The 16,745-nt window shown below is 31.4% G+C and overlaps 1 protein-coding gene across 14 annotated transcripts in view; it reads right to left on the reverse strand.

Annotated features, from left to right (window-relative positions):
* Positions 1-10,226: 10,226 nt before the first annotated feature.
* LOC143252783 (calcium/calmodulin-dependent protein kinase type II alpha chain) overlaps positions 10,227-16,745 on the reverse strand; it is a 135,150-nt gene continuing 128,631 nt past the window's right edge. For all 14 annotated transcript variants that reach the window (XM_076505479.1, XM_076505477.1, XM_076505476.1 and 11 more), the window contains one exon: positions 10,227-13,483. In XM_076505479.1, coding sequence (XP_076361594.1) covers positions 13,360-13,483 — 124 coding nt within the window. In that variant the 3' untranslated portion in view covers positions 10,227-13,359. The remainder of the gene's footprint in view (positions 13,484-16,745) is intronic.

Below are 16,745 nucleotides of genomic sequence, written 5' to 3' on the forward strand. Positions count from 1 at the left end.
ACAGATATAATTTAAAACTACAAATGTAAATTATACTTTCTACAGGTTTCGATAAGTCTATTGGAAATTCGCGTTTATTTATATATGATCTTTCCTTTGCTCACTAGGCTAAATTTTCTCAAGCACAGTTTTGGTCAAGGTAGCCCGCGATGTAGGTTTACGACCTCACAATGTAGCTTTGCCATATCGCAAACAAATAAGATTCAGGTTTTTTTGTAAAATTTGTTGCAGGTATGAAGATCCATTACTTACCACCGACCTCTGAATGTGCTGAAAAGGAACGATTTAGCTAAAAGACGTAGTTTTCGGTTGGTCATGGTGTATATTTTATTTAAGGTGAACTAATATTTATAGTACTGGTACATTTTCGACTAACCACATTTTTCTTTAGCAAATCATAAGCATATAAACGAAGAATTAGAAAATTCTTTTGCAGTAGATAATGTGATGCTAAAAATCAAATCCATTTGCCCTCCTTATACAAAACTTTAATAATCAGAGATGACGAATTATATTTCTTTCTACTTGCAAATATTTTATTTCTAAAAGAATTTGGAGGTTTGTTAGTATTAAATCCATTATTATTTTTAAACATTTGCCAATGCATTAGACATGCGAGAGTTCACTGCACTTGTCGTCTTGCTGTCCCTGAGATATTCTGGTACCATACAGTTCCCACTGGTTATAGTAGACCGCATAGAGTTTAAACCTCCAGTTAACTTCCTTGTAAATGAAAGAATTATAATTATAGCTCTGAAGTCTCCCATAAGAAAAAAGTGAGTTTACAAATCAAAGTTAGCACTAAATGGTGGGGACATTGCTTCCCTGAACAAAAGCAAATGTTTCTAGAGCTTGGACTTTTGCAAGAGTCGACTAAGCTCAGGGAGAGTCAGAGCAGGATGTTGTCAGGACGATACCTTTCAGGTTAGGGGTTCTTACTGCCAGAGTCCAACACCACTGGTGTAAAGATTATTAATATGGAAGCCCAGATGTACAAGCTGGCTCAAGACTATGCCACCACCACAGAGGGACTTGGCCATTAATAATGAGACAAAGATATGTACTACTGGAATAATCTCTAACCAGCTAGAGAAAGCAAAGCATATCACCTCCTACAAAATGTCCACAACAACAGCCTAAATCACCAAATGACATCATGAATTAACCCATGTTAGAGCAGATGCCCATTTAAAAGTGACACTGGCAGAAGATGGCTGCCAAGTGGGCTGAGGCTTGGTCACTTTAGAATTGGAAGCAGGACTGGGTGTAGTATAGATCTATGCCTCCATTTGCAGTAGTGGGACAGTGATGGTGTATAGCTGCTTTCCCTCTACTCTTTCACTGCTAAATTAGGAATAGTTAGTACAGATGGCCCTCTGTAATTTTGCGCGAAATTCATAAAAAAACAATCAACTCAGTTAACATTTCAGATTTTTTGTATGATATATTTATTGTCAAACCTGTTATTATTTGTATTTAACTACTCTTAAACGAATAGAAAATCAGTGAAAGTAAGAATATTACACTGTTCTTTTTAAAGTAAGTACGATATAGTTATCATTGTATATAACTCTTACAGTATAAATAATTCTAATATATTGTGTATGTATATATACAGGGTGAGCCAAAAGTAGGTGGACAGTAAAAAAACCTTTATTTAGAGATCACGTATACGTACAACTATATGTAATAAGACAATTATATTAATGAAAATAAAATGTTATTTATTAACGCAAATGCTCAAATTGTTGAGATTTCCAATACTCTTTTAACACCCATATTCTTTTATCTGTATTTAAAGTATTTGACATTATGGGTTCTATTAACAATCTAAAAAAAAGAAAACAGATTAAATTAAAACAAATGTAATTATACAATTGTAATTATATAACACGAATAATATAGTTGCAACATAGTTATAATATACAATTGCATTAATATAACCGATACATAAACCTATTTCAAATGCTGTCCACCTACTTTTGGCTCACCCTGTATATATAATGACTGTGATGAGATTGAGGAAATTTCTTGTTTCAGTAGAATTGTATCAAAGTGATAGGGAAGGCTGAGGAAATCGTGCAAAGGGTGATGTGAAACAGTTTTACCCAATGAAGACTAACCTACGTTTGCACAGTACATGTACTTCTTTAACATGAATCAGAATTGCGACAGCAACAGCTGTCACGAGAGAGGCGGCTCCATTGGGTTAGTGGCCAAGATTTTGACGCATGCCACACTATTCTTTATTGTTACTGTCAGAAACTACCTTAATAATCAGGATAAGTGGGTTCATCTTCCAACAATGAACTAAAATTCAAACATGGGTGCCTTCTTGAGTGAAATGGAAGCTGGTCAATTGTTTAGTTACAGTTGCTGACCTATATCATGGACTTACACCAAAATAGGAATAGAGACTTGATTTACGTATGAAATATCTCTTGAATAAAATGTTCCCCAATCTTAATATAAGACACTTTAAACTCTCAAGAAGGAAAACGCAAGAAACAATGAGTTTGGAACGTGTGACAAGCTTCTCAAAACAAAAATAGTGTATTCGTAATGACGAGAACCCCACTTGAAGAAAAATGTATCTTAAGACGGCTGGTTAACAAAGGCTTCCTTCATTCAGGTTATCCTGAAGATGACCTAACAAGTCGAAACGTTGTTCTTTCCTTTATTGTAATAAAAGTTTTAATACCCATATCAGCCGTCTTGAGCTACAAGAATAAGTTAGTCCTTTGATAATTTAGAGTATTATAAGTTTGAAATACAAAATACATACAATATGTACAACCTGATTTGACAGCTATACAAAGAACTTCGAATCGCGTAATTACGATAATAGGAAGAAAACCGATAGGTGCATTAACATATCAATGAATATGAAACCTTCTCCCTATAATACTAGTTACTTATGCATAAATTATTACATAATGGAAAAATTAAATGAAATTTCATTTAGAATAATAATCAGAGGTTTATAGTGATTAAGTATAGTAGACCTGTTATTATCACAACCGACCAATACCATGGGATAAGTTGTAACAACAGGACTATCTCAGAAATTCCCTCATTGCCTCAAAACAACAAGCATTACTTAACCTTAAACAAGTAAACTTTATGAAGAAGATATGTAGCTCTTAATTAAGATATACTGGTGTAGCCGAACCACAACAGTTAGGTTGGCTTTTTTTTTTACGTGATCGCCCCTTCCTAAAATTAGTATTATTGCGAATACAACCGTCGAAATAAAATCCACAACTCTTCTAAAGCATTAAAATAAATCACTGAATCGTCTTTACGTACAACGCAACAATCTAATAGAAATCTTGTCAATAATATGTATTTAAATACAAGTGTGATTGTTATCATACGTATCAGTACAAAATTGCCTAAATGGATAAATAGCTCTAATTATGATTATTCTTTAGGCTCTCCCCTAGGTTAATTCTTTGATAAAGTTTTGTGTTGTTATCGTTAACAAACCTGGTGAAATCGTTGTCGAATTTTCAACAGTTCCATCATACCAAGTTTTACGTGAATATCTAAATTCACATCTCCAAGATTAAAAGTTACTCGTGAAACCAAAGTAGTCCTTAAATCGAGATTCTCGAGAGTTTTCGTTTATGCACTAGAAGGAGAGTACCAGAGGAAGACTTGACTTAGTTTGACAGCTTCCTCAGTCAGCAAACTTAATCTAGTTACATGATTTTTTATATGGGACTAACACTTTTGTCTTATTAGTTAAACCTTCCTTCAAAAATTATAATACTATTTCTGAATATTATCTAATGTGTAATGAATGAAAACCTAAAAATTAAAACCGCCCGTAGTTGTGAAGGTTTTTTTTTCGTTGTACTTTACCCGGTACAAAATACGTTTTATTGTCTAACCAAGATAAGGCACTGATAGAAAGGTTTTTACCCGCGATCTAACGTGTACGTAACCTCTCTCTAGTCTATATTGGCGCAGATAGCCTAGTTGTTTGGCGCAATAAAACGCCAACCCACTCACTCTAGTTTTATAATGTACTACGAAAATATTCCAACAGATTTAACTTATCTGTCGGTGGTTTTGTTACTATATTTTTTACTTGTCACATCATTGGGTCTGAACAGCTACTAATAAGACCAAATATGAAAATTGCCAGAACCAATGGGTGAAAGAGATAAACCTAGCAAAGTCAATATATAATAAATGAAGTGGTTTGAGTAATCATTTGTAGTTTCTAGAGATACTGAATATAAGAATGACTAAAGAATTATATTAGTATAGCGAAATTTAGAACACCTAAGAACAAATCACAGACCTGGGAATTTTTGTAATAATTTCCAGATCTGTTGGTTTCAAATGCCTCGCTAGCTTTATGAGTTTAAGGTGTAATGTTTTCCTGGAAATAATTCATTATTTACGGAATACAAACTATATTTTTCATGCATAAATTGATCTCGAGCAAGAATGCTCATAAAAAAAATTACGATACCCAGCTTAACAAAAGGTAACGGTAACGCAATTTTAAAAACTGAGGTGAACGATACATCTTTATCAGTGTGAAAAAGAAAACATCTGGGGACATTAGTGACGCTCTACTCGTGCGGATTATATATTGTATGTTGTCAAACGCTGGGATGTCTATGCTTTGACCAACGGAGGTATCGAAACCCGATTTTTGGCATGATAAGTTCTCAGATATAACACTCATCTACTAGTAACCATGCAATTTTGTACTTTCTTAGGCACGCTTCTAGTTTTGCATCTAATTTCACTGTGTACATTTGGTTTCAAAATTATATAACGTTTATTTTGTTCCTAAACTTTAAGTAATGTCGGGCTTTATTTAGAATTTGGCTCATTTATACTTAATTAACTATGGCTATTATCACGTGAATTTATTTTTTTTTTTTGCTTTTATTTTTACTATTTTCAACCGAGATTTTTAAGTTTTGTATTTACTTATGTGTTTTCAATCGTATTTACAATAGGTAACATTTTAAGGTCCTCTCTTTGATTACGTAATTATCAGTTCTAACTTACTTGTGTTTAATTTAAATCTTACCTTATTGTTTTGGTTATTTACTTTTACCTTTGTTCTTAGCATCAATAAGTTTTGTTTGTACTTTCACTATGGTCGTTTAAATATTTTATACGATATTTTATTTGTATGAATTTTGTAGTTATTCTACAAATTTTTAGCCGTGAGTGCATTATAATATTACGGTCTATCTCACTTCTGGTTGATAAAGTGTAGTCCAAGAGTTGGCGGTGGATGATGTTTATTGAGTACCTTCTTCTTAGTTTATTACTTCAAAATTAGGGACGGTTAGAGCAGACAGCACTTATGTAGTTTTCCGTGAAATTCAACAAACGTATTCATAATTACAAGCTACCAACCGTTCCAAAGAACTACCCATAAGGCAGAATCTAAAATTTGAGCACATTAATCCTTTTAATACAAAATGGAAAATAATAAGATAATACTAATGACATAATTAAGAATATTAAACATTGAGAATAGTCTAATAAGCTGTTTATATTCAGATTTCATTTTCGCCAGAGATGAAAATGAAAAGAGAATTTGAGATTCAGAGGCCTCAAAAGAGTTTTTTGGTTGGCCGTACTGCTGCGAACTGTATTATATCGAATAATGAATTCGACGTGTCGTAATATTGTTCAGTTACTTAAATTAATTTATTACTATACGATGAAGTAAAGTGGACTCAAAAAACCATAGATAATGAAAAACTGCCACTTATTAGTCTCTGCCCATGAAGAAATCCAAACATAGGAACTCTTAACTGCTATTCGCCAAAATTCCAATTGCATAAAAACATTAGTAGGACCAACGGGGAAAACATGTTTCACATAAAGAGATGAAGCTTAGAAAAACGTTTGCCAACCGCTGTTTGAAGGAATTAAGTTCGAATAGATATATAATTAACATTAGGTTTCTAGGAAAGATATGTTTAAGGTAGGACAAAGAATTTCTTCTTTTTCAGCTTTCTTAACACTTTTGTTCGTTAGTTATAATATTTATTTTTTCCATTGAAGTAGTGAAATGTGAAAACATTGAAATTTATAAACTATTTTATGGCGATGTACAGTATAAGGTAAGGCTAATACTCAATTTTTAGAAGTTTTATAGCTCTATCTACTGGGACAGCGGGAAGTCTTCGGATATACAGCGCTAATATCAGGGGTTTTATTCCCCTCGATGGATATAGCAGATAGTCCAATGTGGCTTTACTATAAGAAAACAAACACACACACGTTTATCTACTAAAAGTGTGGAATTACTCTAAGAAAATCACAGAAGCTATGAACTTGTAAATGTGTGCAGCTTCAATAACCGTCGTTTCCAGTGATAAGTTTATAATTTCCATAGGATATAAGTCAATAATTAAAATAAGTCATAGCACAACAATACGGTTAAATTTTATTTGTTTAAAATGTCTCAGTTGATAAATTCATAGTTATTTAAACAAAATATTACCGGTTTCAAAAATTTAAATAGTTACACAAATAACTTCATCAGAAAGGATGTTTATCTTTGCTATTAGCTGGATCCAAGAACTCACATTTAATTAAAAACTCATTGGCCAAAATTACGTTATTTAGAATGATTTTATTTAAATATGCATTAACTATATTTGTAAAAAATCAAATGTAGAGCAGGAAAACAAAAAATAATATATCTACCTATAAAATATCAAAAAGTTTTATAATGCTTCTTGATAAAACTCTTTTAAAAAACACGTCAATTATTTTCAAAATCCAAAGCTGATGATATTATCACACAAATGAGAGGAAGAGATCTGAATAGAACCTGACTTTTCCAAACAAACTGATTAGGAGTAAGTGTTCATGATGTTAGAAAAATATACGTTCAAGACGTCTTGATAGTGATGAATAATAACACTATATGGAAATAAGCGTTGTCTTCACAGCTAAACAAATATTTTATAGATTTATCTCGTCTTAGTTAAAAGGGAAAATAGAAAGCTAAGCTTATAAATATCTGTTAATGTTAATTTAATATTATGTTCGTATATTTCATTATGTAAAAAAGTACTCATATTTTACCAAAATTACACAATTTACTCAATAAAAATGTTTAATTAATGTGCTCAACAACTCGAGGAACCTCCCAATGAATTTCTGTTGTAAAGTTATGATTGGAAACTACATGTCGGCTTTTAGCTGAGATATTTTCAAGAATTCTCAAACGAGTTACGTTATTCTTTAACATTACTTTTGTCATAACTTCATTGAACATTAACAGAAAAAAAACACATCGAAGATTTCAAAAATCAAATTTCGAACCAAAAGAGCACTTAAATTCTACATGACATATTATACATACATAAGTGTGCGTGCATGTGTATAAGAAAGAAAAATAAATGAAAGCTTTTGGTGTTATTGTAGTTGTTTTCGGTGCATCACTAATAAAGTTTACAGTATAAAGGCGTTCCTTTATATTGGTTTATTTTGGGTTTAACACATGTTGTTTTTGGGTTTTATGTTGTTAAACACAATATAACCATAGAAAACACTCAAATACTAAATAAAGAAACAAACATAAACAAACGCAAAATTAAAGAAGCCTTACTTATACAACAACTTAAACCCCAAAAAAAAAAGTTTACAGTGTTTATAATAACAAATTATACACCATATAATAATGTGCATGCAGCTATAACTTGTAAATGAACCTAAATGAACGGCACTCCAATTAAAACGTGACACGTAAGATTAAATACGATTAAAATCAACATTTTATATTTACACAATTTTAGAAGCTTTATTGAAGCAGCCAACAACTTCCATTTAAAACGCACACTGCATGAATATTGTTTCAACGTTCGCTTCAGAAGTTATTTGCAAGACAATAATTTATATTTCTCATGTTATGTGATATTACATTACATTAATATTTATACAATTCCTTGGTCAAATATCAATAAACTGACTTGAAGGCCTTTATTTATGTCTAATAGTTCTATTTTTTGTTAATGTTATTATTTGTAGTGATTCCCTATCATTTGTCCTCTGCTAGTACAGCGGTAAGTCTACGGATTTACAACGTTAATATCAGGGGGTCGATTTTCCTCGGTGGACTCAGTAGATAGCCCGATGTGGCTTTGCTATAAGAAAATACACACTTATTAACTGTGGTGATAACAAGCGACCTGGGTGATTGTATTACTTTCTTTCAGAGCCGGCATGCCCAGGTGGGTTAATGCGTTCGATTCGTAATCTGAGGGTTGCGGGTTCGAATCCCCGTCGCACCAAACATGCTCGCCATTTCAGCCGCGGGGGCGTTATAATGTGACGGTCAATCTCACTATTTGTTGATGAAAAAGAGTAGCCCAACAGTTGGCAGTGATGACTAGCTGCCTTCCTTCTACTCTTACACTGCTAAATTAGAGACGGCTAGCGCAGACAACCCTCGTGTAGCTTTGCGCGAAATTCAAAATAATAATATAAACTATCATTTAAGGCAATAATATTGCAATATTGAGCTGTAATTGTTGTGTTTTTACGTGTTCTCCTCTCGCTGACTTTTGTATTTGATAATTTCTTACGTAATCCTTATGTTCATGTATCTGTAATTTACATTCATTTTTAGTTTGGCCAATATAAATACTCCCACATCCTATTTTCTAAGTTCGTTTTTAATTCTCTTTTATTTTTAATATTCCCTAACAACAGATGGAATAAAAGTGTTATCGCTTTAGTAAAGTTTTAACTAATTGACTTGTTAATTCTAATGAACTTAGTTTCTTATTTAGTTTTTACAAATAGACCTTGATATACAATTTTTAAGTAACACTGATCTTTACTAAACTTATTAGATGCTATATCTACTATATTTGGTTGAAATCCTCTTTCAACAGCTACATACAGTTTGTTACTTTTGCTTTTGAAGGTATTTGTAAAGCTTTGTGAACAGTGTATAAAATGCAAGTTTATTACGTTTTTATATGGCAACAGGAATTATAACACGAAGATGTTGAAACAGCATGGGTGTAGCGTGTGCTTTTCAAGTGAAAGTTGTTGACTGCCTCAAACAACCATTTTAAAACTGTCTAAACATAGAACGACGATTTTAATTATTTACTAAAGTTTCACAAGCATTCTGCACTTGCTTTTAAAAGTGTTCGTACAAACTACACGATTCAACGTTAGTTTAAATGAAATTATATTATCAAATATTTGAGCTATGCGCTAATTAATTTTTACTCGATTTGGATAACTGACTTTTAATATGTAATCTCGAACACGTTAGTTATCCGAAAAACACTAATCACAGTTAAAGGATATTTTTAAAATAATAATTAAAATCCACCCTTAAACATTAACCGCATGTCGATGAGAGTAACTGGCGTAACTCGTGGTTACAAATCAAGCTTTGTTAAAACTTTTCTTAACTTTTAAGAAACATTCTGTAATCAATTTCTTGTCGTTAATACGAAATACAAACTTGTATTTTCCAATTATTTATTTTGGTCTCTAATATCATGAAATTGAAAGTATTGACAGTTTCAAAGAATCCAGTTCATCAATCTTCTGAATTAATTGAAACTGCATTTAAATTGTATTGTTCTAATTAATTTTAATATCAAATAAAACGTATAACTTTGGGGACACACTACGAGTTACCTCATGAAAACAAAATGTTTATTAGTCCAAGGCAATGCATTTCTCCCACGACTCGTGCATTCAAGTAAAATAACACAAAGCAAAAACATAATTTTTGGGCATGCAGACGTCAGAAGTTGTGTCAAAAATGATTACTTAATTGAAAGCAAAAAAATGTCATAAATGGATTTGTTCTTTTAAAAACGAATATTTTTCTATAAATCATTAAAAATCTAAGATATTTACAAATTACAAATATTTACAAAAAGAAGTTCTGCATAAGGCCATTTTTAATTTCGATAAACAAACTTTTGCCCAACTACGCAGGGAAATACCCTTTATTAGGCCTCTGTTATCAATATATGTTCAGCTAAAGAATACAAAATTTTCCATTTAACAGACTAAATTTGTTAGATATTAATTCAATTTTCAGTATAAAAAAATCGTTCAGCTTAAACTAAAGAATTATGCTTTATTGGTGTTCAATATAGCCGTTTAATTTTCCAGTGGCTAATTTAATAATGTGTTGACATAAAATTAATGAAACATTATGTTTTAAATCAGGGAAAACTCTTTACTGCACGTTTGTTTTCATTACAAGCCAACCTTGTTGGGCTCGTATTTTATTATCTGCGTAACAAACTTCCTAAATTATCTGATATGTTTACAGCAAGAGATAACTACTATCATAGACCTTTGTTCTGATTATCAGTACAAGGAACTCCTCTCATTAAATATAATTTTAGCTCCAGCATAATAAGCTTCCCTTCCTTGACATGCATACTAATTTTACTAGAGTGAACTTCATACATAATCATGTTTGTTTTTCTACAGTTCAATGAACAATTTTCAATTCAAGTATTTTGTTTCAATACAATTAATAATTCTTCTTATATTTCGTTATATTTTAATATAAAGAATCTCCATTGCTACATTTAGGTTTTGAGTATAATGATTAGTTTCCTATATCTGATTTATTTTCAAAACACTAAACTTATCTCCATAACGTATGTTCAGTTTTCAATACAAAGATAGACCAAACTTGTCATTTTGTTCAGCTTTTAAGCATTAACTCCAATAAACACCCCACTATACCTGTGTTTGGTTTTCAGAACAGTTTAAATTTATTATTATGTAACAGACTAATTTTCTGTTTCAATACAAAAGTACACTTCTTTATACTGGTACGTTCTTTTCAGTACAATGAACTTTAACCCAAAATTTCAATACAATAAACAAACTATTTTATAACCAAGTTCTGTTTTCAATAAAATGAGTATCCCTCCATAAACATATGCTTTGTTTCCTACACACTATGAACACACCTGCAAAGACGCGTTTTCATTGAAATGAACCTCATTTCACAGGCTCATGCTTATATTGAACATACCTACAAAATATATTTTTGGACTAATTTTAATAAGCCTACTATATGTTTTCACTATGATGAACATACCTGGTTAAAGTTAAAATGTGATTTTAACTTTACCACAATATACCACAATTGTCCTATGCTTAACCTAGGCACAGTTTTAATAAAAAATAGTCCTTGCCCTCTGGACCTCTCTTCTGTTTACAATATAATAAATTTATCTGCTTTGACCTGTGTTTCATTACTAAAGTTAACATATTTATAGATATGTTCTTTTTTCATGATAATGAGCCAAGTTATTTAAAATATGATTTTCTTTTTTTTTTAGGTATCAAACTGTAATAACAATAATTTCCATTGTGTTTCCAGAACAACAATTAAGCCACCTTCCTTAATTCTACATAAATAATTACATTAGCTGTATCAAATATCAATTTAAGTAAAGTTAAGACATATATTTGACAAAATGAATCAAAAGAGATTCTTTATGGTAAGTGTCTCTATGCACAATTAATACCTACAGTATCAACATACATAAAAGAGTACTTAACACAAACTTTTAACATTTCCTAATGTAAAGGTTCCTTTGTATAGAAAAAAAGATACATTTTCTCTAATGTTAGAATACATCAAACAATACAAAAGTATGTAGTGTAAGAAAGTCAGTAGAATGGTTAAACCTCACAAACATGATCATTATTAGCATTTCACAGTGCTCTGAAATGAGTACAATAAATTTACCAATAACTCCATGAACTCAAAACAATTCAACATTTTTCAAACTAACAGATTCATTACTCCAAAAGCATTCAAGATAAATGGAATATTAACTAAATTTACTGTTTATGTTACACACAAAGTTTTAAATATATAGCCCCTCCTTATGTGCAAAAGGCATTTAAAAGCATACATTCTTAGCTCACCCATGATTAAACAACAGAAATCTTTGTAAAAGTGAGACACACATAACTAGAAGCACTTGATTTTCATGAAACTGAACAAACATGTTGTTCTACAACAGTGTTTAGTAAAAATAATCTTATTAACAGACAGAAATGTTACAAAAAATCAAATCTTCAAATAATTATTAAACTCAATTTATACTTCTAACTATTTTGTGAAAGTAATGACTACTTTCTGAAATATGTAATATACTTTTACCGTAGTACAGAATTATTTGGATTAGCAAGTATTACAAATATTCATTTGAATATGTTTCTTTATAATTATCTATTTTTTCTTGTGATAATTTAATGAGTCATTCATATACAAGTTTTTATTCTGCAGATAAGAAAAGTGGCATAAAGGAAAGCAAGATTTTAGTGAATGTCCATAAGATTCCCAGTTTGATAAAGAGAGAAAAAAACAGTTTAAATATACATTTATTTGATCTTCTTTGGACTTAAGGCATAAAAAGTTTGATTTAAAAGTTTAACATTTATAAATAACTTTTGTAAATAAAAGAAACAACCCATAAACTAAGGAAAACACAAAATAAAACTTGCAAAAAAAACAAACAATAACAGATTCTTAAAAAAAACAAAGTAAAAATATAGTCAACAGCAAAATCTCAAATTTTCTATAATAGTTTTTATAAAATATTTTTTTTATTCATGTTTGAAAAGTTATTGAAAATTTTGTAGCTATGAAGTGTTTGATTAGAAGTACATTTTTCATATTTTAGAAGAACACATATGAAACAAAGCAATATGAAGACTTAAATTGAATTTAACATTATTATTACATAACAGTTAACATTTATTCATTTTTGAACTGCTTCATACTTACACTCAAGATTTTATATGACAACCCTTTACATCTGATACCCATCCAATCAGCAGAGCTTAACAGAATTTAATATATCTTACATGTTACATGTCTTCAATTAGTGTTAAACCCTAAACTTACAACTTTAATCAGACAATAGTATAACTCTTGGAAACAGCTAATAGAAACAGTCTAAAATATGAAATGCAAAAACATTCATCAAATATTTGGCTTTACATTTGACTTTAGCACAAGGATTATAAGAAGATTGTATGAAATATCTAAAGCAAAATTCAGTTGAGAGTCATTTCACAGCAGCTGCTTGGTCTCTGGCATCCACTTTTCACACTTCTCTTTTTATATCAAACCTTATTTCATTCTTTTAAGATGCTATACATATGGCTCAATGCTGAAAAAACGTCTGAGCAGAAGCAGGAGGGGAAATTATTTTTAGATCACACATATCTTCAAAACACACAGGCTGAAACTGTGGGTACAAAACAGATAGCCATGTTGAATTGACCACAGCCAAAGCCCACAAAGCTGACAGACTGACTAAAAATACCCTGATCTGTTTCTTAGGAAGAGGCAAAGGGAGAAGAAGATGAGCTTGAACGGTGGAAATGAACATTTTGCCATTTTCCATCCTTCTTCTGCCAAACTCTGGTTTCCTCATATTGCCGAGTATGAGCAATCCCTGATCTGCAACACAATTAGTCCAGTGTTATCACCACAGATTACAAAAAAAACAACACAAGAAAACAATTTAAATGAGAGGAAATGTGCTCAGAAAAAATGTGTGATCAAATAATATCAACTATATTAATATAAAATCATATTTTGTTAATATCATATCTTAAAATTCATATCTAATATATGTAGATAATTGCAAAATAACAGTGCACAAGTTAATTTAGACAAAATTAACCGATATTCAAAAACTTAAAAGTTAAAATTATATGTACATTACAAAATATAAACCAACAATATAAGACACAGACATCTCCAGAGAACCACACTTAATAGCAAAATGTTATTAGAATTAATAACCATGAACTATTAAATTCTGCATAAATGTATTACTGGATAGTGATGTTTTATTCATTTTACACCTAAAATACAACAGCACCAATTCTTATATCCAAAAACAAAAAATAACTTTGCATAACCATGATTTTTAGCACATTCAATTTGCAAAAACATAATAATAAGTTTATTCAACTCTTCTGCATTGAAATAATTATCCAAATTTGTCTTCAACTAAATTATAATGTTTAATCATTTACATTATACAGTAATAACTAGAAGAAGCCACACATTCATGTGATGATGAAATTGCAGCTCCAGAGCATGGAGATGATGTGCAAAAACCCATTCAACAAAAGTTGTAAGATGTCAAAGCAAGACCAAAGGAGAGGAGCCCAAAATTGATAAAACACATTAAGAAGGACAAAACAAAGATAAGGACAAGACAGAGGTGATATCAGTATATGTAAAGTAAGCATTCTAGACATCCATTTTTGTCATCCACAACCCTGAAGAAAGCATTCATCTGAGGGTGAGAAAATACTCCATGGTGAACATGGGTAGCAATATGAAGCAGCCATCTACCCCTGATTTCTCTAAGATAATTATAAAAGGTATAGGAATGAAAAACCCTGGAAGGATGGGGAACAGGTTCCATTGCCAACTGCAAAAGCAACTCCCAAACAGCTTCTGACATATGCTGGCTGGTCACAGGATCCTGAGGATTTGGGAGGAAAATCAGGAAAGGCAAAAATGGAGGTGGGGAAAAAGCTCAATAACAAATCCTTCTGATAGAGCCCATGTCACCCATTGATCACTGGCAAAGGAATGCCAATAAGGAAGAAACTCCAATAGTAATATTCCTATCAGACCAAAATCCAGTGGGTAGTCACTGGTACTGTTGGCCAGGGGGAACATTGAGAAAGGCAATAAGAAGAAATACCCTGATTAGAAGGAATACAAGGGCTAGGAAGATAAAGGATGGGAAATGAGAATTGGAGGTATATGAAACTAAGACATATGGGCTAAAATAGTCATAGAAGTGGAATGTTGGTGGAGAATTGTCCAATAAGGATCGATAGTTTTAAGGACAGTATCAAAGACATAATGTCCGAGAAAAGGGGCCACATGTTAATCCCCAAGATATGTTGAGGGTAAATGAACCAGAGCAAATATGCTGATTTAAAATTGGATAGTCTGTACAGTGGTAAGAAAGGGTGAACTGATTAGAAGTCCTCAGAGGGTATGGCATGATATACCCCTCAATTATGAGCAAAATTGACCTGCATGAATCCAAATATCAAGGGAAGGGGTAAACCAAAAATGTTGGGAAAATATTTCATGCGATGAGGAAAGAAAAGGTGAAAGAAAATAAATGAAAAGGATAAAACATCACAAACATGAGACAAATCTATAAATATCAAATTAGGTGTAGAAGATTCCTCAGGACAGGAATGGGGAAAAACAGCAAATTCTGGAGGCAGAAAAAGACAATTAAAGTTCTCTTCAGCCTACACAAGCTCAGCTGGTTCAAGAGGAGCCCAGGCAATGTCTGGGGACAAAGGTTGTACCATGTAATGTTTGATTTCTTAAGGCATAAAGGCAGATAAGTCCACTGTCAGATCATCTGCACCTGAGGTCTGACAAAAAACTGAACAGTTGGGTGATCCCTGAAGTGGTAAGCATTAACTGTGGTAATCCAATGCACAGAAAAGGTTCACTAAAGGTGAGTGCAGAAATAAAGTGACTAGAATTAACTGATAAATATTAATATAGGAATTGGGTTGAGTGAAAACACAGTTAAGTTTAAAAATAACCACTTTGTGAGTAAAACAAAGTTGAACATGAAGTATTAAGCACATAAAACAGCATATCCTAACTCAAACACTGACAAACAAGTGATAGTTTGGTAGAGAAGTGTACAAGGAGTCACGTTTTAAGTAGCCATGTCATGCTCCTATTGATGAGAATGTGATGCATGTTGATTTGTATGACATGTTGGAATTTGTAATGTCAATAGGGGAGTAGCGGAAGATTTGTGATATGCATAAATAAAATGTTTGCATATAGATGACAGCACTAAAGGTGAATTGCTGATCTTGAGGTAAGAGGTAAGTGTCTTATCAGAATTTAATGTTAATAATTTTAAAATTATTAGGTGAGGGAAAACCTACTTTAAAAGTATGATATATGTTCATCATTAAAAGATCCATACATATTCCAGAGTATGTTAGAAGCACCACAAACTATACTCCAATATAATTATTTGTTTACAAGTGAAAGCATTATTTACTAATAGAAGGAACAGCATATCATTCCTATTAGCTTTTAACATTTCTATTTGTTCAAGAAACTATAAACCCTTAAAAAACATACATACCAAGAACATGGCTAATTTAATAAACATAACTCCTCTTTAAAATGCACCTTATTTAGTTACAAGTTTAAATATCTTTCTAATTTAAAGTAGAACTGTAACAACTTCTAATACTACAATGATTATATCTTCTAAAAAGAGTTACACCCCAACTTTCAAATAAGCAAGTTTCATCTTTCATACCAATCAGAAAGTGAAGACATCATTATATGAGGCAAAATATTATGAAAAGAAACTGTAATGTATGTATAAACATTAAACTATAATATGTGGTGTAACTGAAGGAGGTAATTTAAATAAATCCAGTACATTTTCTGATTATGATAACAATATACTTGAGAAATTATAGATTGTGCTTGATTACAAAAGTCATTAATGGCTCTTTCACTACCATGGATGTTTGGAATATTATATTACCTTGAAGAATGAGTACTTTTCCCTTCAATCTTCCCAAAGTTAATCAGTTTCATGTTTGAGGTAACTAACTAATGAAATACTAAAACATGTGTCTTAGGTATTTTATCACACATCTATGAAATGCCCTGGGAGAGCTGTTTATCT

Source organism: Tachypleus tridentatus, chromosome 6 (assembly GCF_004210375.1).
Source record: "Tachypleus tridentatus isolate NWPU-2018 chromosome 6, ASM421037v1, whole genome shotgun sequence".
In the NCBI taxonomy this organism is placed as follows: domain Eukaryota; kingdom Metazoa; phylum Arthropoda; class Merostomata; order Xiphosura; family Limulidae; genus Tachypleus; species Tachypleus tridentatus.